Source organism: Phyllostomus hastatus, unplaced genomic scaffold (genome assembly GCF_019186645.2).
Source record: "Phyllostomus hastatus isolate PE091 unplaced genomic scaffold, TTU_PhHast_1.1 phas_contig_1, whole genome shotgun sequence".
NCBI classification, from domain to species: domain Eukaryota; kingdom Metazoa; phylum Chordata; class Mammalia; order Chiroptera; family Phyllostomidae; genus Phyllostomus; species Phyllostomus hastatus.
In genome coordinates this window covers 12,825,510-12,850,249 of record NW_025333498.1, presented here as the reverse complement: position 1 = coordinate 12,850,249, position 24,740 = coordinate 12,825,510, and the positions used below count along the sequence as shown (strand labels likewise).

The window sequence follows — 24,740 nt, the reverse complement described above, 5'->3', positions numbered from 1 at the left end:
CCTTTCCTGAGATTTAAATCCCACAGTCTAGGGGATTTTACTAATCCTTCCTTACCTCCTCAAAGAATTCACACTAGCCTCAAGAGGATTCTTGGAGAAGTGACATTCAATTCTATCAAGAAACAATAAGATCACAAGAATGAGGATGATAATGCTAAAGATTTGTAAGAACAGGTGTGCCTATAGGCAAGGAAAGAAACGCGTTCAAAAAAAATGAAAGAAGTGTTCAAGAGGTGAGACAAATTGAATCATGTCTATAGAAAAGTCTTGCACACTAGTGTTCACAGCAGCATAATTCAAAACAGCCAAAACCAGAAACAACCCAAATGTCCATCAACCGATAAATAGAAAACAAAATGTGGTAATCCATACAATACAATATTATTCAACCACGGTATGAAAGAAATGAAGTGCTGATACATACTATAACATACATAAACCTTGAAAATATTGTGCTAAGTGAAAACCCAGACACAAAAGCCCACATATGATGTGTCCATTTAAATGAAATGTCCAGAATGGGCAAATCCATAGAGACAGAAAGCAGAATAGTGGCTGCCAAATGCTGGAAGGAGGGAGAAAAGTAGAGTGACTGCTAATGGGTATGGGGTTTCTTTTTAGGCTGATGAAAATATCTGGAATTAAACAGTGATGGTCACACAACTTTGTGAATATACTGGAAACCGTTTAATTGCACACTTTTAAAGGGTATGCAAATTTTATGGTATCCAAATTATAGTTCAATAATTATATATCTCAGGTATTAAAATGTTCTATTTTTGGATTTTGCACTACAAAATACAGGACCCATTAAGCATTGTTGGGTGGGGGAGGAACTGTGGCAATATAATGATCACTTTTGGATTAGCAACAATACATAAAAGACTTGCTGGGGGAAGAAAATCTGACATCTAATGGCTGGCTGTGGGATCGGTTAAGGAGAAAACTCCAGGAGTGCCCCACCAACAAGACGTTTCGGGAGACCACTAAGGCTAGGGAGGACAAAAGCCCAAGACAGACCAGCTAGATAGGGTAGGTGGCTGTTGAGTGGTCTTCAAAGAAGTGGAGGCAAGTCAGGGACTTCCACTGCATTGTGGGAATTTGTTAAGAGGGAGACAAGACACAGAGCCCCCCAGTGGAGGGCATTCCCTAGTTGGGACTAGGGCTAAGAAAAGTGTGTCACTCCCATAATTTGGTATTTTCTTGTCACTGGCATGGGTATGTCTCAGATACAGGTTATATAACCATTCTATTACAGAAGTTTTACACAATGCATATATTTCAAAGCACACTGCAAATTAATCTGTACATTAAGACAAAGAAAGTAATGAAGCTTGCAAATACTGAATACTATCTGCAATGATCCTAAGGGTATGAAATTCTCCAAATTTATCTTTCAGAGCACATAAGAATACCCTTAATCATAATTTTCTTACATTTTACTAAAATGATGAAAATACACACAATCCAAAGACACTATCTGAAAATTGCAAGACCAAGTGATCTTTCAACTACTTGAAAGGGATAGTTGTTGTGTTTTTTTTAACTTCATTCCTTTAAGTCGATGACAGTTTAAACTATTTTTAACAACATACTTAACTTAGAAGTATGTTATGTCCTTTATAAAGGGCATGTTCAAGGAGCTAAAGTGCTATAATAAAAAATTCCTATATTACCATTAACATGTTTATAGTAGTATTTTAAGAACAATAACCAAAAAATCTATTAAAACCCTGCCTCCCTGTTCCTACCCTGGTAAGAGCCTTTCAAAGGTTAGGGGACTGAGTTAAACAGATAGTAAGAGAGAGGAGTCTCCTTAACAAGCTCACTAACTTTGACTAGTTGCCAATGGATCTCCTGGGTTCAGTATTCTATAGCTCTTCATTAATTTCTCTGATGAAAACAAAAGGCTCTTCTCCTCCACTCATAAAGCTCTGCTTACACTTACATAGTGCCATTAATTTCACTTATGCTTTCATTATAATTATCACATTTACAATTTATCTTCATTAGATAACATGCTCTCAAAAAGCAAGAATATTATCTTATTGATATTTTGGCAGCTTCTAGCACAGTGCTTTAAATACAGAGGGCCTTTAAAAATGTTAAATGATTCAATCAAATCATTCCTCAGGCAGAAAGCAACACCTTTCCTTCTCATTCAAAAATGAAGTCCCTGCTATGGCCTACAAGGTCCTCTACAATCTGACTCCAACCTCTCTCTCTACTTGCTCTCCCAGAACTCTGTCCTTCTCTCAAACTGCTCCAGCCACACCAGTTTCCTTACTGATCCCACAACACAGTGAGCCTTCTCCCATCTCAGGGCCTTTGCACTTACTGTTCCCTTTGTCTTAAATGCTGTTCCTTAATGCTCTTTTTCCAAGATTTTATTTATTTTTTAAAGAGAAGGCAAGGGAGGGAGAAGGAAACATCAATGTGAAAGAAAAATCAGGCTTTCGTATGTATCCCAACAGGGGACTGGGTCAGCAACCCAGGATTGTGCCCTAACCAGGAATCAAAATGGTGACCTTTTGCTTTGAGGAACAACAACTGAGACACACCAGTTAGGGCTCTTAATGCTCTTTCATCAGACATCTGTAGGGCCTTTTTCTGACTTCAATCACATCTGGTAAAATATTATCATTTTGTAAAATACTGACTCACACACATCCCTCTCTTAACTCTTGTTTTCATAATATTTGTGAACATCCAATATATTCTGTATTTATTTGTAATATTCGTTTGACCATTAAGAAATAAGGCTGGGTCTGCTTTATTCACCCATTTCCTCAGCACCTAGAACAATAAGGATCTCATTCTAAGATCTCATGTATTTACTGACTAACTATAAAGACTATGACCTAAATGTCTGTGTAATTTTTGGCAAGTCATTAAATCTCTGTGTTCTTATGTTTCTTCTGTAACACAAAATGAGTTTTTCTATAACTATGAAGAACCAATTTAAAATCCAAATCTGATTTTTTTTTAATTTTAATTTAAAACTTGAGAAAAATGGAAAGGTAACTTCTGTACATGTCAGATCTCTACAGAATTAAGAATAATCTGGAGACATTTTCAAAATTCTGATGCCTGGGAGTCCATCTCCAGACATTCTGATCCAATTGTTTTGGGGAGGCCTCACCAGACTTCAGCCCCCAAATATTACAACATGGGAGAGGAAGTTAGGGAGGAAACTTTTTGTTTTTGTTGAAGTGAGAGACAGACTCGAGCAAATAGGTAAGTTTAAGTTTTGTCAAGAAATATAAAAATTAAAAATCCAAGGATCTTTGGATTAAAATTTTTTGCATTTTTTAAACTAAAAATGTTTTAAACTTCTAATAGCCTTCACTCAATATATTAACACCTACAGATTCAGATCTGTATAGTGAAATAGCTAACTAAATAAAAGATGCTTTCTATTCAACACATTTCTCTAAATTTTCTCAAGTTGTATGATAAATACTCAATCTTCATGTTCCTTAAAAGTTGACAATACATACATTTTGGAAATCTGGATATTATTCAGTGCATCAAGAGCATAAAATGAGTATTTTAATCTGCTGCGGTATCATAAATTATTGATTCTAGTATTTTTAATTATAACTTCACTGTTAATAAAAGCAAATAAGATAGCAAAGTATGCTTCAACAAGAGCAGGGATCACAAGTAGGTAAATGACATATTGAGATGTAAGACAAGACACCTTTAGAGTCACCTTGGAATGCTGAGTAGATAGTCTAAGGTGACACTCAGCTCATCCATGTTTGTTTGTTCCAAGCATAACGGAATTGTCAGAATGAGGCCGCTCCGTCTGTCCTTTCCTCCTATCAAAGAAAAAAAAGTAAATTGAACATGTAATAGATTTTAAAGCACTAATCAAATAATATATGTTGGGATCCAATGTTACTAAAACAATTACAAGTTTAGACACAAGTAAAAATGATCTAATGGCTATTTCTTTTATCTACTGTAAATGTTTAGAGTATTTTAACAAAATTATATAAAATTTAGAAAAAATAAAAAGGTAAAATTCACCCATGAAATCTCCACTTAAACATAGCAATTATCATTTTGTTTATTTTTCTTCTATTTAGTCTGCTTAGTAATATAATCAACATATCAAGCATCTACTGTGTGCCTAGCACCATAAGCATTTACAAGTAAAATTAATTTCCAATCAACCTAAAAAAACCTTTAAGCCATAAGAAATAACAATATGAAATATGACAGTTTATTTGGTAGGCTGTGTTGTAGAAAATATATATATAATATTATAAAAATGATTGAGAAAATTAAGTTGTGATAAATGCAGAATATTTCCTACAAAATTTAAGACTTAAAAATATAATTAGAATTTACAAACCAAGTCAAAAGAGCACTCTGTAACAAGGAATGACAAGAGTTAACTTTCAAAGGTCAGTGAGGAATTCTTTGTTCATGAGGCAATAAAAGGAAAGAAAGCCCTGCCCAGCTGAGAAGGGTATAAAGGACCTGGACATAGAAGCCCAGAAAGCCAGGCAGTGGAACTTACATTTCATGTACATTCAATTCCTCTTCAATTTTCCAGAAGCATTAAAATGTAACCAATACTTTTATACACACATAGCTTGTTTGAAAGTACCTACATGGCTGACTTTTCACACTGAAGCCCATCTTCTGACCCAGCTTACACCTGTGGCAATTTTAGAAGCCTAAAAACCAGGAGACACTAAAGGAAACAATTCTATACAATCTAAAAGGTGTGAGGTGAAAAAATGACTCCTATGAGTCATATGAACATAATTCATGATGTACCAGCCACACATGATCTCCTTTTATTAGGTTAAGTATATAAATTACTGATATTCAACAACTTTATTCAACCTCAATAAATGGCAATTTCAAATGGTGCAACTTAATAATGAAGTGACTTTCAACTGCATATGATTTGTTTAGAATGTTTTTTTTAAAATAAATTGTTCCCATAGTTTTTGAATTCCCTGAATGATTTTGTTGGCCTGAAAAGTTTTCTCTATTATTAAAAAAGTTTGAAAATTAAGTATTAATTTAATGGTTAAAATAATTAACGGCCAACAGAAAAGGTCAAGAGGAGGTGAGCTAAGAGATGTTTCATTTGCTCCTCAAAAAATGCTGAGTTCTATCCCTGCATTAAACCAAATCCAAAAAAAAAAAGTTATCCTATCTGGAATGTAGCTTTCTGACCCACTATGAATTGTCTTCAGAGGGCAAGTATAACACTAAGAGCTCCATTTGACTTCATGCCCTCAGCTTTCATTAACAGACAGTGAAATAATCACTGGTATAAACATAAAATAGGACAGAAGCCAAGAGGAAAAAGACTTTCAAAATAGGTAATGTCAACAGAATCAAATGCTGCCCAGAGACAAGTGTCACAAGGAAACAAAAATGTCAGTGATAAAGATTATGAAAGAATAATAATAACCACTTTTGGCAACAGTGTGAGCAAACAGGTATTTTGAAACAATGTTGTTAGAGGGCAATCTGACAAAACCTTACACAAATTTAAATGTAAATTTTCCTTAACACATCTGCTTATAGAAATACATACTACTGAACCTGTACAAAATGCACAAACTATGAATAAAAATGTCTCTTACAACACCATTCATATCAGAAAAGAATGGAGAAAATATAAGTGTCAATTAGTAAAGGAAGGAGTTTCTTTATACCAAGAAAATACATGTTAAATAAGGAAACAGCAATACTAGTGGACACTATCTTATTTGTCCTACATACTACACTAGAAAAACATGCCAATTTACAGAGAGATATGACATGCTTTGAAAAAAATCAGCAGCCTTAATATTAAGAAAATTCTGATAGGATCTAAAGAGACTAAGAAAGGAAAAATGAGGTAATATCCAAATAACGATAAACAGGTGCGCCACTGTACCTATTTTAATCTAAAGCATGTACTATTTACTTGGTGATCCAAAATTCCAGAAAATCACAACACTCAACGTACCACACCACTGCTCTCACACTGATAAAATATCTCACAGCTCCTCTCTAACCCTTCTTAGCTGATAGAGACTCTGGGGTAATATATGAAGGTAAAATCAAGCCTGCAACACAGTGAAAACCATGTAACTGATATTTCATAACTCTTCTGGCACACTGAAACTTTCTCACAGGAAGATGGAAGACAAAAGATAGGATGCAGGGTACCATAAAAACGAATTACTCTATATTTCAGAAACAATTATTTAGATGTTGTTCAGTCAATTATTCTTAAACTGTATCGATTATTTCATTTTCATGTAAGAAGTCAGACATCATAACATCTCCCTTGTAGAGGTCATTTTAACCAAATTACAGGACAGAATAAAAACTGGCCAGCCAAGAAACAACAGTGACAAGCTGGCTCACACAGCTCCATTCTCATTAAAAGATGTCTCAGAAATACCTTTGAAACAAAACCTTCATAGAAAAATGAAGTGCATTTCTGTCAAACTTATTCCAAAAAAGAAGAGAGTTTAAACAAGTTTATACAACAAACACTTGCAATTTTAAGAAGAAAACATACCTGAAAGGAAGGCTAGTTTTTTCTTCAGAATGGGTAATATTACTGAAGCCTCCATTTTCCTCCAGTGGACTCGCTTCTGAAAACACAAAAAGTTAAATGTCAACCACAAGATGATAACTGCTCCATGAAATACATACTTATGATATCTTATACCAGAACTTCCAAATCTCAGCATTACATGTATTTTGAGTTGGATTATTTACTCTTTTTTATAAGGAGCTGTCCTGTGCATTGTATAACACTTAGCAGCACTCAGTGAGCTCTATTCACTAAAATACCATGAGTAATCCCCATTCCCAGTCAGTACAACCAAAATGTCTCCAGAATTGTCAAGCATCCTCTGGCAGGCAAAGTCACAGCCAGCTGATAATCACTGGCTTCACTGTTTTTCAGAGCAATACTCTTGGCCAGAACAGTGCCTGGGTACATCTCAGGAACTCAATAGACTAAACTGTGGATAAAACAAAATGGATCAATTAAACAGGCAATCATCTCTCTACTGGTCTCCTTATTAACTGTACAGCTTAATTCCAAAAACCTGATTCAGTTCCACCAAAAATGGCTTTCTTGGATTTCTTGTTTTTATATCTCCAAATTATATTGTACTACATCTTTTCCTCATTTTAACCTCAAGATATTTCTTAATGCACTATTTCAATTTTTGCCCCCACTGTTGACTATATCCACCATCCCTCCACATTTTCTATCTTTTAATTCTCCAGGGGAAAATATGATTAGCCCACTTGATCTTTTTGTACCACACCATAATTCAAAATTCTTGGTTTGGTTTTCTGGTGTCCACTTGGCCACAGCCAGGAGTAATGTCTAATACAAAGTGGGACTATCCAAACAGCAAGGGTTGAGGGACAAGACAATTTCCCTTAAAAGGGAGCTTTCACATGGCAGGCATCTGAAGGCTTGGCCAGCCCTATACACTAACAAAAAAAGGATTTCAAGGAGAACAGAACCTTTAAAACAAAACAAGAAAATCAAATGTTCAATTATATTATCCACCTATATTTAGTTTCATGTCTGAGAGAGTAATCTGCCTCATATTTCATCCCTCCTTCCTCTGTTACACCTCACACCCATCCACCATCATAATGTATAGTAATAGTTCCTTGGAGTACACCATGAAATTATACTATATTTAATGAAACCATACTCTTTTTAAAACAGCCTGTTTTTTAAGTTGAGATATAACTGACATATAATATTACATTAACATCTGTATATAATGAGAAGTGATCACTACAGTAAGTCTACCTAACATCTGTCACCATATGTAGCCACAAAAGTTTATTTTCTTGCGAGAAGACACTTTAGGCTTACTCTCTTAGCAACTTTCAAATATGCAACAGAGTATTATTAACTATAGTCACCAGAAAGCCTACTCTCTTGAAAATAATTTTCTAGGAGAGTAGAAAATATGACTCTTCTATATGAAAGCATATTACTTATTTGGCAAATCCTTACCATGAACCTACTCCCATTTTAGGCACTGTGCTATTGAGCACTGAGCGAGAGCTAAAACCTAAAGTCACAGCCCTGCCCTGGGTTGGCTGAGGGAGGGGTAGAAGGGGGGAAGTAGTCTTTAAGAAAATCCCACATATTAAGAAAAAAAATGTAGCCAATATTTTTCAGATAATAAGCAAGACTACTTAAACACATACATTATTTTATAGCTTTTGTGTACATAATCTTTTGTAAAATGACCACCATTTGCACCTGTATACAAAGAACACACTGTCAAACTAAATCCAATATATTCTTAGTTTTATCCTTAAATATTTGTTTGCAATTTATTCATTCATTTTTGTTCTACAGCAGCACAAGCTAACATAAAATTAGTAGGAAGTATAAGAGAAAAGCTCATATTTTACGTTAATCTAAAAGCAGTAACACTTCATGTTTCCAGATCAGTATCTTGATATGAGGAGTCTGAAATTCAGCTCTACAAGAGCCAGACAGCTCTATTTCCTAACTATGGTCCATTCTCCTGTGATTTGAAAGATTTAAAATGATGGTAATAATGATTATGAAAATTAACATTTACTATGCGTTTTACAAGGTATGCATTATGCTAAGTGATTTATTTGTATTAATTTATTAAACCTTACAACATTTCTATAAGGTAAGTATTATTATTATCCCCATTTTACAGAGGAGTTAACTGGACTTAGAAAGGCTAAACATTGCCTAACATCTCACAGCTAGTAAATGGGGAAGTTAGGATTTACATCCAAGCCATCTGGTTCCAGTAACAATGTTCTCACATCGCACTATCAGCTTCCCAAAAGAACAGCTCAGAAAATATTCAGTGACATTTGAGTAACTGAGCAAGATGGAGCTCTAGACTATATGCAAAATTAAAATATCTAGAAAATACATATACGTATGTGCCACTGCTTTGATTCATGCTAAGGCACCAGCACCTCTGCCCACCATTTCTTTTGTATCATCAATGCAAAAGTCAACACAGTGAAAGGGGCAAATAATGCCAAAGAATTACCATTAAACTAGTTTGACCTCACAGACCAGTGAAAACTAGAAACAGGCGAACTGCTGATCCAGGCTGTCAGTGAGATACTCACTGACAAAGGAATTTCAACCTTGAGGCCGTAATGTAGATAGATACAGGAACAACTTAGTTATAGGAATAGAACTGGCTTCCTAACAAGAGTTTTCCTATGGTATGAACACAGACAAATTTTCAACTGCCTTTGATTCCTTCTTATTTTCTGAGCCTATTTCTCCATCTGTCTCATCAGTCCTGTGAATTATACAACATCTTTCCAATAAATCCCCCTTCTCTGCTTAAGTTAACAAGAGTCCAGTTCTCTCATAGAGAAACTTGATTGGTATAGGAAACAAAACTGTAATTTATAGTTTAGTAGATCACATCTGCAGTTATTTTAATGCTTCTTTTTAAAAAATAATTAGTTGCCATTTATTCTGAATAAAATGTTCATCAACACACTGAAATTTTAAGATGACCACTATTTGCACCTGTATATAAAGAACACACTGTCAAACTAACCCAATTAACACATAAAACCCAATTAACCAGCACCTAAGAAAAAAGAACAATTCCTAAGATTCCACAAAGCATAAGAAATGGCAACTGTGCCCTGATCAGTGTGGTTCAGTTGGTTGGGTGTCATTCTGCAAAGCTAAAGGCCACAGGTTAGATTCCTAGTCAGGGCACATGCTTGGGTTCAGTCCCCAGTCAGTCAGCGTGCGTTTGGGAGGCAACCAATAGATGTTTCTCTCTCACATCCATGTTTCTTTCCCTCGCTTTCTCTCTCCTTTCCCCTATTATCTAACAATAAATAAATAAAATCTTAAAAAAAAAGACAGCTGCAGAGTTCTGTGTTATCCAAGCTTTACAAAGTCAGGTTATTGATTTTTTTGTCAGGAAGTGCCACATTTTTTCACTATTGTGATCACCATACACTCAGAGCAAAAGAAAAAAAAAAGATGTTTTCAGTCTTCAGAAAAAAACCAGCAAATTATGATATCCAGAAAATGTTTTACATTATATCTCTGTCTCCTGAGAAAGAGACACTTTATCCAAACTCTTCACTACTTTACAGAACTACCTCAGGATGGCAAAATACTAAATTTTAAAAAATTCAACAGCTTTTTAAAGGACATCCTGAAAGTAATGACAAACTAACTTAAAATAATGAGGAATAATAGGTGTTTGAGTATGGAAGCCAAGATCAAATGAACTGATGGATAAATTATGAACAGTCAAGAGATGGAAGCTATACTGTTTATTCTTTATACCTCCCCTAGCTTCTTGAGTCTCTTTTCTATCAATCTCTTTCACTGTTATTATAAAATAGTTGGTAATGAACCACAGTGATTACTGTACCACTAGTTCTAATTAAATTTAGTTTTTCAAAAGTTATTTGCTTTAGATTGTTTGGCACAGTCATAAAAAAAAACAAAAAATAAATTTGCCTATCTTTGGTTATCTTATCACATTGTATGCAGGAAACGTATTTATACGTTTTACGTTGACTGGTAGTAGAGCGCGAGACAAAAACTACCCGCAAACAATGCGTTATGTAATGTACAAAACACACACACACACACACACACAATCAAAAATCTTGCAAACTATTAACTACCCACTACCATCACCACAATAAAATGTTAACATGCTCTTCTCCAATGGAATAGGTACAGGTCATTATTTCTCACAAGAAGTTGTTTATTCAATCTTAAATACATTTGAGTGGCATATATTCACAAACAAGAAATGAAGCCAATGACATTTATCTGATATGAATTAATGAACAGTGGCAAGGAAAACCTATTTTTTAAAAAATTGCCAAGTAAAGCAGGCTAAGAAATTGGAAAATTAAAAAATTCACAACATGCTTAACAAAAACATGTCTTATTTCATATATGGTAATTTAAAATGACTTAAGTCACAATTTATTGACTATAAAAGACAGAAAGCCAGAGTTTGTAGTAGATGAGGTACCTTGGAGACTGGTGAATATAAAGAAAAATGTGCAATTATACTGCATGTTACCTTCAACAAAAACAAAACACATCAAAGTAAATTAATATCATTTCTAGGTGAAAAATAAACCCTATGCAAAACAGCCCTTTTACAGTTAGTGATAATGAATTCGGAGAACTAGAAATACAAGACAAAGTTTTAACCGATATCTGTATTCCTCTTCTTCGAACATCCTTCCAAGATTTTGCAGAGTTAAAAAGAGGAAAACTGGGGCAACCAAGTAGTTAAATGGTATCTGTCTCCCCAAGAGCAGAGACCAAACCTTATTTATTTTTGTATTTATTCACTCATTCACTCACTTGTTTAACAAACTGAGTTATATTGAGTAGGTACATTTATTAAGTACCTACTAGACTAAGGCAAGGTTAGGTACAGACATACCTGGTACTGAAAAAATATCTGATAAATGGATAAATGAATGAACAAATAAACAAACATATGAAACAAAAAGCAAAACACCCTAGGAATCCTAACACTATCATAACTACCTGGATGTCATTGCCTTATGACTCAATCATTGCATCACATACGATTTTCCTTAAAAGTAGCTCCTGGCTTCTTTCTACTGGGACAGCCTCTCACAAGACTCAGCAGCTACATAAACTGTCAGATGCTTGAGAAAAGCAAGCCCTTGCATGGATGGTGAGAAGACGGACATCAATGGGTACTACCAATAAGCAGCCAGTAGAGGGCAACAGAGAATATGATGAGCAGCAGAGAATGTGTTGAGCAGCAGGAAAACAGGATTGCAAGCCTTTTAATCAAGATTGGGCAAATTACAATTCATAAGAGACTGTAACTGATAATATGAGTGGGTGCACTGGAACTCCTCTCTCAGCAAGTATAAATCAACCAGTTTATTTGGAAAATTTAGTTAGGTTCTTCAAAGAGCATTTTAACAACCAGTGAAAACCCATTAGGATAGCCTAAGGCTAACTACATCATCTCTATTAAGTGTATATCTTGTAAACTCATAATGGCAATGAACAAAATCAGAATGTGGGCTCCTCAGCCTTGCATTTCCAGAAAAAAACATTGTCCTTAGATTCACATTAGAAATACTCTCAACTGTTTTTATGAAGAGCAACCTTAGAGATTAAAATAAATGAACACACACTCAATACAGCATTTGGTAGTACCTAAGTGGGTTCATTACTCCACATGTTCATATATATACAATTATACCAAAAAATAAAACATTCTTCAACTTCAGGATAATACATCTATAAAGCAGATTAACAGTTAAAAATTTATGTGAGTTGTTATTGCTGGTTTTACAATATTGACAGTTCTAAATGAAAGATCAACAATTCTTTTGGACAGATTTTAAATGAAAATGATGAAACAAGGTTAACTTTCACCACAGTACAGGAATATCCAACACTAATTCCTCCAAATAAAATTCAACGCTAAAATATTACTGTATTAATACAAATTTTATGAATGGATCAGGACTTAGTTTATTCAATGAGAATGGATGAGAGGGAAGAAGGCAATTGAAAGAGACTTTTAGCTTTCTATGAAACTATCAAGGATTTACCTTGAAAGAAAATTCTACATTAAGAAGTCCAATAGAACATTAAGTCTTATACTGTATTTAAACTTCGAAAATTCCAAAGTCTTATGGTAATGACAAACCACCACTTAAAAACCCTTTTCAAAAACTACATATACTGTGGTTTTTCTTCAGATCGTATAAATCTTTCCCCTTTTACAAAAACTACAAAATAAGCATCTATTCCTATACCACTCTGCTTGCCCTGGCTCTTGTCAACAGGAGCCACTGAACACTGCTGTTTACAAAGTCAGAAGGTGGGGGAAGTCAGTTTCTTTTAAGAACTTCCTCACTCCTCTGGCTATTCTACCAGACCCTTGGGGATACAAACCTCCATTTTTGAAGATCCAGCTTCAAAAATTCCTTAATTGTATATTTCAAACCTTTGGCTCTTGTTATGTGTATTTATTGATAAATCCTCAGAAATTTGGCTGCTTCACCAAAATTGGGGCAGCAAAAGGAAAAAGGAATACTGCTTTAGAGAAGGGAATCAAGCTTGTGGAATTCCAGGAAGGTAAAGATACTTGTAATATCCTCAGCTGTAGAGGATGGCTAGAACTTCATTTGCTGCTAGAGCTCTCTGCAATGAGCTTTCTACCCATAGGGCTTCTTCACCTGAGTCTTGCACTGAGTTCCAAGAAGCCTGGACCACTTCCTTCTCAAGGGCAATGGTTGTGTCCACTGAGATAAACTGGTTGGGTAAGTCTCCTTTCATCAACAGAGGAGGAAGCAAATCCAGCCACAGTAACTTCATAAGCCCATGATTTCCAGATCTCAACCCCTCTTAACCTGCTGTAGGTGTGTCCTACCCTCCTCTTCATCTCAAAATTTCTCTGGGACATCACCAAACTTTCCTCTCCTGACCTTTATCCTGGGAAAACAAAAGTATTCTTCCTCTATCCTTAGCAAAGACATATATGCCTTTTATTGAGATGATCTCAGACTAAGCCCAATATTCCAGACATATAATATAGTCTAATGGATCTGAATATAGGTTCAGATGTATTATGGAGTTCCTAATATTGGGCTGGCCAAAAAGTTCGTTTAGTTTTTCCCATACAACAGCTCTAGTAGTGCTTAGTTGTCTTTAACTTCAAAACAATTTTGTTAGATTGTATTGTAACAGCTGTCATACCAGCATGCATTAAAAAAAAAAACTTAACAAAACTGGTGAATTTTTGTGCAGCCATTTTAATATTGAAGATGGAAGAAAATAAGCTATATTGTCGGTGTATTATACTTTATTATGTCAAGAAAGGTAAAAACACAACTGAAACATAAAAAAAAGATTTGTGCAGTGTATGGAGAAGGTGCTATGACTGATCAAATGTTTTCAAAAGTGGCTTGTGAAGCTTCTTGGTACTACTGACATTTTGGCCAAATAATGGGGATCTCTTATGCATTAGATGATGTTTAGTAGTACCCCTTTAATAGAGGCCACTTGTGGCCTCTACCCACAAGAAGCCAATAGCGGGAGACAACTAACGTACTCAAAATATCCAACTCAACGAAGTTACTGGTGAAAATAAAAAATGCGTCTTTTATTTTATGGAAAAAACTAAACAGACTTTTTGGCCAGCCCAATACAAATAATTGGCACACAAACTGATTTTTGGTATCTAATTGTTTATATGTTGTATATCACACATATACAAAAGAGCTCTTTTATTCAAATAAAATAAAATACATGTAACATGAATTGAAATTTTGGCACTAGTAAGTTTTTTAGTATATATGATGTAAATATTTGGTATACAGTGAAGACTACACTAGGGGAAGAAAAAAAAAGTACCACAAGTTTTTTTTAATATTTAACTAAAAAGATGAAAAATTGTTCAAGAAGTAGAAATTATATTATTTGCCAGGCAGAAAGAAGCCAGTGGAACATGTGAATTATTTTCCATCAGACTAAAAGTCCTATTAAAAAATGTATATTGTACATTTTTTACATAAAACTACAAAAATACTGAACATATTGTAAACCTTTTCATTTATTTAGTAACTTAAATGTCATTTCACTATTGCATGGAACAAAGTAATACAAGATACATATGGAAACTATTTATAGAATGATCACCTCTTTTTTAGTTGTTTTTTTAGAAAGAGAAGGGGGAAGGCAAGGAGAAAGAGAGGGAGCAAAACATCAACTGGTTGCCTTCTGTATACTCCCCAACTGGGGACCAGACCAAACTGGGAATCAACCAGCGACCTTTCACTCTGCAGGACAAAGCCCAAACAACTGAGCCAAGGCATGATAACCTCTTTTTTTAATCCCTCATAAGAACTGTTAACAATACTAGCTATGTTTCACAAGCAAAGACTTCCCCCACTGAAAACCCCTATAGGATTCTGTTCCAAAGAGTTGTCCCCCTGAAAGGCAGTTTAGTGCAGTGGTAAACATAATGGCCTCCAAGCCAGGGTATGCCCCGAAGCAGGACATTACTGGCAAGGTGGTTTGGGCAATTCATTTCATTTTGGGGGGGAATGACCACTGAACTTAATTTGGAGGACTAAAGATTAGGTGAGCTAATGTATAGTGTTTAATATACTCCAGGATAGTAAGCACTAGATAAGTGGTACCTATTATTACTAGCTAAATGTTTCTTCCACCACTAATTACTGGTTTAATACCAATATTCTCCACTGAGGCCACAACCAAAGCGTTCCCAATAAGGCCTTCTTGGTCTAAAACACTAAAATGGTTACAGCTTTATTAGTAGTAATTTAACATATCCTGGCATATTTTTATGTTCCAAGAATGTAATTTTATCCTCAGAACATACGATTCTATTAATCCCTATTTTTTCCTGATGATAAAACTGAGGTACAGAGAAGTTAATTAAGCAATTTGTCCAAGGCCATACACAAAACAACAGATTTATAAGTCACAGACTTAAAACCTAGAGAGCATCTACTCAAACTTTTTCATTTTATTGATAAGGAAACTGTCTTAGTCCATTTGGGCTGCTATAACAAAAATACCTTTGAATGGGTGGCTTATAAGTAAAATAAATTTATTTCTCACATTTCTGGGGGCTGGGAAGTCCAAGAACAAGATTCAATGTCTAGCGATTCAATGTCTGAGCTGAGAGCCCACTTCCTGATCCACAGAAGGCCATCTTTTCCCTCACATGGCATAAGGGGCAAAGGAGCATTCTGGGGTCTCTTTCATTACAGCACTAATCAACTCCCAAGGCCCCGCCTCCAAATACCATCACATTGGGGAACAGTTTTCAACACAAACATTCAATCTAAAACAGAAACTGAAATCTAGAGATACGGACTTATACTCCTAAGTAAAAGGGTAACAACCTGAAACCTGGGCTCCTGAACCTCTTCACAATGCTTCTCTTCACTATATTACCATATTTTGCCATGTACAATGTGTACTTTTTTGTCCAAATTTTTTAGGGAAAAATAAGTATGTGCATTACACATGGGTATAACGATTACATACCTTGGGCATAATAATCCCATTTACAGTGCCCACAAAACGTGGGTGCGCATTATACAGTGACACACGGTATGCTGTGACACAATAAAGTCAAAATTAAAAACATATGAATAAAAAAACATATGAATAGCAGAGAACCATTATTTTATACATTAATAATTTTTTAAATGGAAAATTATACCCACAAAAACGAATACAAAAATGTTCATTGCAGTGTTATTCACAACATTAACTTAAGACATGGATACAACCCTGTCAATGTCTGTCAATTCTGAATGGATAAACCAATTTGGTACATTAATATAATGGAATACTATTTGGCAAGTAAAAAAAGGAATGATAATGGTACAAATGTGGATGAACCTTAAAACATTAGGCTAAGTGAAATAAGCCAGATACCAAAGGTCACATGTTATATGATTCCATTTACATGAAATATCCAAAATAGGCAAATCCACAGAGAGAGAAAGTAAATTAGTGATCGCTTAGGACTGAGGGTGGGTATGGGGATTGACTGGTAATGGACACAAGAATTCTTTTCAGAGGTGATGGAAATGTAAAATAAAATTGTGATCTTCTGTAAATCTACTAAAAATCACTGCATTGTACACTTCAAATGGGTGAATCTTATCGCCTGTAAATTTTACCTCAGTAAAGCTGTCAAAAATAATTTTAAAAATAAACAGAACTTCCCATTTTGTAAATCAAAAAATCTGGATAAAATGGTGTGTACTTTAAGTATTAAAAACTAAAAACTAAAAATATGAAAGCAGTATGTTCCAGAAAATCTTTAAAATGAATTGCATATGCTGATTAATTTATCCCCCAATTTCCACTATAATTAAAGCACATCACTATAAGAGAACTTCAGCTGCAAAGACAAATTTCTTTCACTCTGGATGAGGTAAAACAATAAAGGATTAAATTGATTAAATATAATAGGGAAGAAAGGAGAATATAAGCAACATTGTTGATAGCGTTTTTTTTTTGTTCACAGATGCCCAAACTCTCTATTATTCTAAATAAATTGGTACTAGAAAGGCAACTTAGATTTGCTTTTTGTTTTTAACCTATAGGGAGGTTTATAAACAAATCTTTTAGGGTATCTCCAAGTTTTTACTCCAACACATAAAGACATCCAAAATTTTATTAAAGGTATTGCTTTTCAGCAATATTATGTTTTAAAACAAATCAAATTTGCTTCTGAGAAAAGTATAAAATGTGCCTTTGAATTTAAAAAAATACTAAGACTGTTCTACATTCCCTAAAAACCAGAGCTTAGAGAATCACTGTATGTAAATCACTTTGGAAACATCACATATACTATAGTAAAAGTGGAATCTCAAATTAGTTATGTTTATTTCTTTAAACCACCAAATAAAAACAACAATGACTAACATGACTGAGAATGTTCTGTGCACAAAGCAGTATCCTATTCCTTTATGTGCATTGTTTCATTTATAACTCACAACAATCCCATGAGGTTAAAATTATTGTTGGCATTTAACAGCTGAGGAAACAGGCTTAGTGAGATGAAGAGAGGTTAACCTGCTCAAGGTCAAGCAGCTCCTGAGTAGCAAAGCTGGCATATAAACCTAAGGCTGAGTCCAAGACTTTAATTATATTACTCCTCATGCTCCTGTTTGATGGAGTAACCTTTATTATAATGAGTAATCAAGGTCTTTAAAATCTCTCGAATAGAACTGTTCACTTTTTAGATATAACATCATTAGGTTATGCTTGTTAAAGAGTATGTTATATTTTAGTGACATATACTTTTACATTCACAAATGAAATACATCTGGTATTGTCACTGAAGAGGACAGGGAATATACATCCAATAGTATTGGCCATGTGTTGATACCTGTTGAAAGTTTATGACATGTAAACAGTGGTTTGCTTTAGTGTTCTCTCTGTTTTTGTGTTTGAAAATATCCATGATAAAATTAAGATTATTAGATCTTTAAACAGAACAATACTGTAAAAGAAGAGGCTATAATCCTTTTTTTGTACCTAGCAATATTTTTTATTTCAAAATCAAGAGAGAATAGACCATACATAACTTTAAAATATTCACATACTCACTATCATATTCTAAAGTTCTTTATAAAGAGAGATCTGGGTATTTAGTCCCTATGTAAGCCCGCAGAGGAGGGAAAGCTAAAAAGAGGTAGGCATGTAGGCAGAATCCCTGTCCTTGCTGTGTGCTGGCACTGGAGACTTTTGTTTCCTCTTCAGGACTTTCTCACTTTGTGAACAGACTCATTTTCTCAGCAGTCACCTTCGCATTCTCTAACACTATCACCATCCTCTACTCTTTAAGTACTAAATAACCAAGGCAAGCAAAAGTTTATGCCCACAATTATGCGTTCACTGTGATGTGTGGCTGGTAAGAAGACCAGGCATCCCTTAAATGAAGAATCAATTAAGTATATTGTTTGACCCAGAAAAGAGAACAAAGGCCCAAATGTTTTGCATGTAACACACATTAACACTTAAGAGAATGTTCCAAATTTAAAGACAATTTCTTTTACCTATATAGCCAACAGATCCAAAAAAAAGTTATTTCTGAAATTAATGTAGGTATTGGCTCAGTCCTTTAAACTTGTCTGTTTCGCTAGAACAATGCCTGGCACATGACCAATGCACAGTAAATATTCGTTGAATAAACTTTCTTATGATCCTGTCAACTTTTTAATTTAGGTGCCACTGGGCAAAATGATTAGGAGGCAGTAGAAAAAGGGAAAAACAAACTTAGATAATTTTAAACTTGACAAAGCACTATGAATACAGCATGCATTACTCTGAACAGAATATTAAATTACATAGTTCAAGGACCTTTACTGTAACATCTTGGGACCTGGCCCATCAGGATCATGAATGAAGAGAGGCACTTCATAAAGCCTTCTTTATACTGAGCCAACTCCAACTTTTGCCTTTTAGAATGGTTTATTTAAATTTACTATATTTATAGTCTAAATGAGTTTGCATTATCTATTATTTCAACACGAAAAAAGTCACTACTTAGCATGATCATTTTTCCATTTTCTGAAACTTCAACCTCATTTTTATTACAGTACTCACCATCACCCTCTCCTCCACCTCACTTTTTCACTTTAATATCTATAAACAGTTCCTAATTATTTTTTCAGTATTTAGATACCTCCTGACTCTAGCACTCATATCTTACTTGTCAGATTATCCTATTCTATAGAACCCACAAAAGAACCACAGAGGACACTCTAGGATTCCCCTCAACAGTCAAAAATAAGTTATCGCAGCAAGTATTTCTAATAATTGAGACAATATCATTTCTGTCACCAACTAATACTATATTCTAGAAGTAAGACTTGTCAACAGAAATTAGAAAAATTATTTTTGTAGTAACATGCAACATACAAAGTCAATTTTTTAATAAAAAACTATAGTGCTTATTTACACAAAAATAATTTAAGTTTAAAAGGACTTTATCTAGCAGTGCTGCCTCAGGAACACAGGTGGCAAACACAAGGCCCTCCACTTTGTTTTATCCGCTGAGCTCTTGCTTAACAGTTAAGGAGTAGTTACATTTATACAGTCCTAGAATTACATTCAGCCCTCTGAAGGCAACTGTGAGGCTGATGTGAGGCTGATGTGCGGGTCCTTGCCCCCCGCCCCGTGAAAATGAGGTTGACACCCCTGCTCTAGAACAAAACATACCAGTTAGGTAGGAGGACCAAAGTAACACTTCCTGTTTTTAATGACTTCTGTTTGTGGAGCCCCTGAAAACCTTAAGCAGGTTGCTTTGCCTCTCACCCTAGTTTCAATGCCTTAAGAGGGCCCTGGTGCCATTCTGTGTAGGGAAATATGCCAGAATTCTTACATTAAATCCCCCTTTTAGTTAAGCCCATTACATTGGCCTCAATGCTTAAAATTAAAGGAACCAGACTTAAGACAATCACTCTTCCTGAACCCCTTCCTTATTATAATCCCTCCATCTCCCAGGAATCTATGTTGGTATCTATCAACCACTGAGGCAAACTGAGAGGCACACAACCCTTTCTCCCTCCCCCTCAAGAGGAAATAAAGCCGTCCAACAGCCCTGGCTGGCGTAGCTCAGTGGATTGAGCATGGGCTGGGAACCAAAGTGTCCCAGGTTCGATTCCCAGCCAGCGTACATCCCTGGGTTGCAGGCCATAACCCCCAGCAACTGCACATTGATGTTCCTCTCTTCCTCTCTCCCTCTCCCTCCCTCCCTCCCTCCCTCCCTCCCTCCCTCCCTCCCTCTCTCTCTCTCTCTCTCTCTCTCTCTCTCTCCCCCTCCCTTCCCTCTCTAAAAAGAAATAAATAAAATCTTAAAAAAAAAAAAAGACGTCCAACAATCAATACTACAGGGGCAGAGGAGGGGACTCTTAAATCAGTATTCTCTTAAGACCTCTTAAAATATCAGCCCTGCTCACAAAAATGCAGAAGCATGAGCAATCTGCATCTATGTAAAATTATAAAAAATGAAGTCAGAACAAAAAAAAGAAAGCCAAAATCGTTAATGTAAGATTACAAACTGAATTTTATCTCTTTAAGTAGGCATTTGGGATATTAAGAAAAAACAACATTCTGGAACAGAAATTTAAAACCTAAATACAGAACGGATCAAAGCAAAGAGAAATAAATGAAAGAAGAGGTGAATGAACTCAGGTAAAAAATAGAAGAAAAAGACAAAATCATATCAGAATTGAAAACTAAATTACAATGTGAACAATAAATTCAAATAAAAAAGTAAGAGATATTTAAAGAAAGAGTAAAGGAAGAGTCCCCAACCCCAGGCCCATGGCCTGTTAAGAACTGGGCTACAAGTGAAGCTCACCTGAGCTCTACCTCCATGCCCAACCCCATCCCACCCACCCACCCACCCGTGCCAAAAAGATTGGGGGCTGCTGCAGTAAAAGAACAAAGAGAATGGAAATGAGATAGTAAAGTAAAAATAGAAAAGTTTTATAAAGTAAAGATAAACAAAGAAAATATATGCATAACCGGAATCCCTGAAAACGAAAAACAAAACACTAATAAAATAGCATTTAAAACTATAATCAAAAGAAACAAAAGATCCAGTTCTATATATTAAAAGGATCCATTACACAGCAGGGAAAATTGACCTGCTACAATAAACTCTAAGTAAAATGATTAGACTTTAGAAATAAAAGGGAAAAATTAAAAATTCCAAGCAAAAGGATCAAATAACTTACAAAGGCAAGAAAATTAACACAGGCATCAGACTTCTCAAAAACAATATATAAAGCAAAGCCAACACTGTAAACAAGGGGAAAAAGTGTAAACCATACCCACATGAGCTAATTTCTTGTGATATTTAACTATCGATCGATCAATTGATCACCTATTAGTTCTACTACTCTAGAGAACAACCCTGACTAATAAAAGGGCCTAAGTTCAAAGACCCCTCAGTAACGATGAGCATACGTGACTAGATCTAGATTTCTAAACACTATTCCCACTAAAAAGGATCAGGGTTGCTTGAAAAAAATGGTATTACAAGTTGGGTAGGGAAAGTACGACAGATGACTCTTGACCATCTTTTGCCAGAATATAATGAAGTGCTCAAAGGTTTTTAAGCACATGTCAAAAAACACAGGATGATGTAAGAATTATTATCATACGTGAAAACTAGTGGATAAAAATTTTTGTGAAAAGTAGGATATTAAAAGAGTCTCAAAATATATCCTCAAATAATACTTATTAATTACAAAGGAAAAAAGGGTAATTTTACAGTAGGGAAACCTGGAAGACAGCACCATAACCAAGTGATAAGAATTTATATCACTAGTGTTACAACAATAGCATGAACGTACAGATATGGTTCACTGATACACTGCTGTAGTATTCCAGCCAAAAATGCATAATCTGAATCTAATCAGGAGGAAACACCAGATAAACCCAAATGGTGCAATACTTCTATAAAAATAATTGACCTGTATTATTCAAAAATGTTGTATCATGAAACACAAAGACAAAGGATGTGATGCAGATTAAAGAATAAAGTATGACAAATAAAAGTAACACATGATCTCCTAGACTAAATACCATATCAGGAGGAAAAGTTTCTCATTTTTTTAAAAGGACTTTAGGAAACTTAGCAAAATTTGAATAAAGGCAATATAGTATTGTATCAATGTTAATTTCCTAAATTTTGTTATTATACTGTAGTTATATAAGAAAATATGCTTATTTTTAAGAAATGCACACTGGCCCTGGCTGGCATAGCTCAGTGGATTGAGTGCAGGCTGCGAACCAAAGTGTTGCAGGTTCGATTCCCAGTCAGGGCACATGCCTGGGTTGCAGACCACGGCCCCCAGCAGGCCCCCAGCAAGGCACATTGATGTTTCTCTCTCTCTCTCTCTCTTTCTCCCTCCCTTCCCTCTCTAAAAATAAATAAATAAAATCTTTAAAAAAATGCACACTGAAGTACTTAGGGACAAAGGGACATAATGCCTATAAATTACCCTCAAATGGTCCAGAAATAAAATAATATTATTACTTTATGAAAAGTAAATATGATAAAAATTAACATTTGGCTAATCTGGAGTGAGAATACATGAGAATTCTTTGAATTATTTTTATGACTTCTTTGTTAAGTATGAAATTTTTTCAAAATTTTAAAATTTGGTAAAATTATAGTAGTATTTGATAAACTTTCCTACATTATTCCCCAATATCTGCATGCATCCACACACAATATTTAAAAAGCCAAAACCCTAAGAGAGACTTTTAAGTTATTCTTTTCCTATACCCTCTATATATTGTACGATAAATGCCACAGAATTGGCTGTCTCTATCCTCTTCTCTTTCATAGCACCTCCATTATTGTATAATCTCTGAAAGATTTCCCACTTCCCAAATCACCTTTTCACATACTTGCAAAATTAACCACCTCACTACTCTAAAATCTTGAATGTTTCTCCATGACCAAGTCTTCTGAAAAACTGGTCTTTTCCAGATCATGCCCATGCCTCTCTCCCTACTTCTTGTCCTTTTCATTAGCAAAAAACCAAGTGCAGTCCTCTGAACCTACATTGCTGGTTCATTGTGATCTGGTTTGTGTTGTCATCTCTACTTATCTATCTAGTCAAAAGAAATTCCTTGCTCTTTGAACTTTAGCTTACCTTCACCAGTCTGTGAAACCTTCCCTGATGTGAGGATGAGTAATCATTCTCTCACTGTTAGTGCTCTGTTTTATCTCACACTATCTCTATTACACTTATCATATAGTATAACTATCTCCCTCTCTAAGCTGAGTGGGGATTCACTGACAGAACCAAGTCATATTTATTTGTTTTATAAGTTTTTAATTATTTTTTTTAATTATAGTTCACTTTTAGTATTACTTTGTATTGGTTTCTGGTGTACAGCATGTGGTTGGACAATCATATAGTTTACCAAGTGTTCCCCTTGATATTTCCAATACCCATCTGGCACCATACATAGTTATCTCAGTATTTATTGACTCTATTCCCTGTGCTGTACTTTACACCCCCGTGACAATCTTGTAACAACCAATTTGTACTTTTTAATCCCTTCACCTCTTCTACGCAGTCTCCCAAGCCTTTCCCCTCTGGTAACCACCAGTTTGCTCTCTCTGAGTCTATTTCAGTTTTGTTTGTTCATCTGTTCTTTAAGATTCCACATATAAGTGAAATCATATTTCACACCACGGCTTTTCTATCCACTCATCTATTGATGGACACTTGGGTTGCTTCTATACCTTGGCTATTGTAAATAAAGCTGCAATGAACATAGAGGTGCATATATTCTTTCCAATTAGTGGCTTGGGTTTCTTCAGATAAATACCCAGAAGTGGACTTACTTGGTCATAAGACAATTCCTTTTTAATTTTTTGAGAAACCTCTATACTGTTTTCCATAGTGACTGCACCAATTTGCATCCCCACCAAAAGTATGCAAGGGTTCCCTTTTCTCCAGTCTCACTAACTCTTGATTTTTTGTGGATATATTGATGATAGACATTCCAACAAGTGTGGGATTATATCTCATTGTGGTTTTAATTTGCATTTCTGTGACAATTAGTGATGTTGAGCTTCTTTTCACATGTCTATTGGCCATCTGTATGTCCTCTTTGGAGAACTGTCTATTCAGGTCCTCTGCCCATTTTTTACCTGGGTTGTTTGGTTTTTCTGGTGTTGAATAGTATGAGTTCATTATAAATTTTGGATATAAATCCTTTATCAGATATATCATTGGCAAATATCTTCTCCCATTCATTCAGTAGGTTGTCTTTTCATTTTGTTGGTTTCCTTTGTTTTGCAAAAGTTTTAGTTTGATGTAGTCCTATTTGTTTATTTTGCTTCTTGTTTCTCTTGCTCAAGGAGATAAACAATATCAGAAAAAATACTGCTAAGAGAAATGCTAGAGATTTTACTGCCTGTTTTCTTCTAGGAGTTTCATGGTTTCAAGTCTTTAAGTCTTTAATCCATTTTGAGCTTATTCTTGTATAGATTGTAAGAAGGTGGTCTAGTTTATTTTTTCCTTTTTTTTTTTTGCATGTATCTGTCCCAGGACAATTTATTAAATAGACTGTCTTTAACCCTGTTGTAAGTTCTTGACTCCTTTGTCAAATATTAATTGACTATAAGGCA

At 35.0% G+C, this 24,740-nt stretch overlaps 1 protein-coding gene across 1 annotated transcript in view; it reads right to left on the bottom strand.

The window, feature by feature from the left end:
- The window catches only part of SESTD1 (SEC14 and spectrin domain containing 1), a 97,335-nt gene that overhangs the window by 58,172 nt on the left and 14,423 nt on the right, over positions 1 to 24,740 (bottom strand). Inside the window, exons 2-3 of the mRNA XM_045842967.1 lie at positions 6,548 to 6,623; positions 3,716 to 3,824 (exon numbers count right to left, since the gene is read on the bottom strand). Of these exons, the coding sequence (XP_045698923.1) occupies positions 3,716 to 3,824; positions 6,548 to 6,602 (164 nt within the window). The 5' untranslated portion in view covers positions 6,603 to 6,623. The remainder of the gene's footprint in view (positions 1 to 3,715; positions 3,825 to 6,547; positions 6,624 to 24,740) is intronic.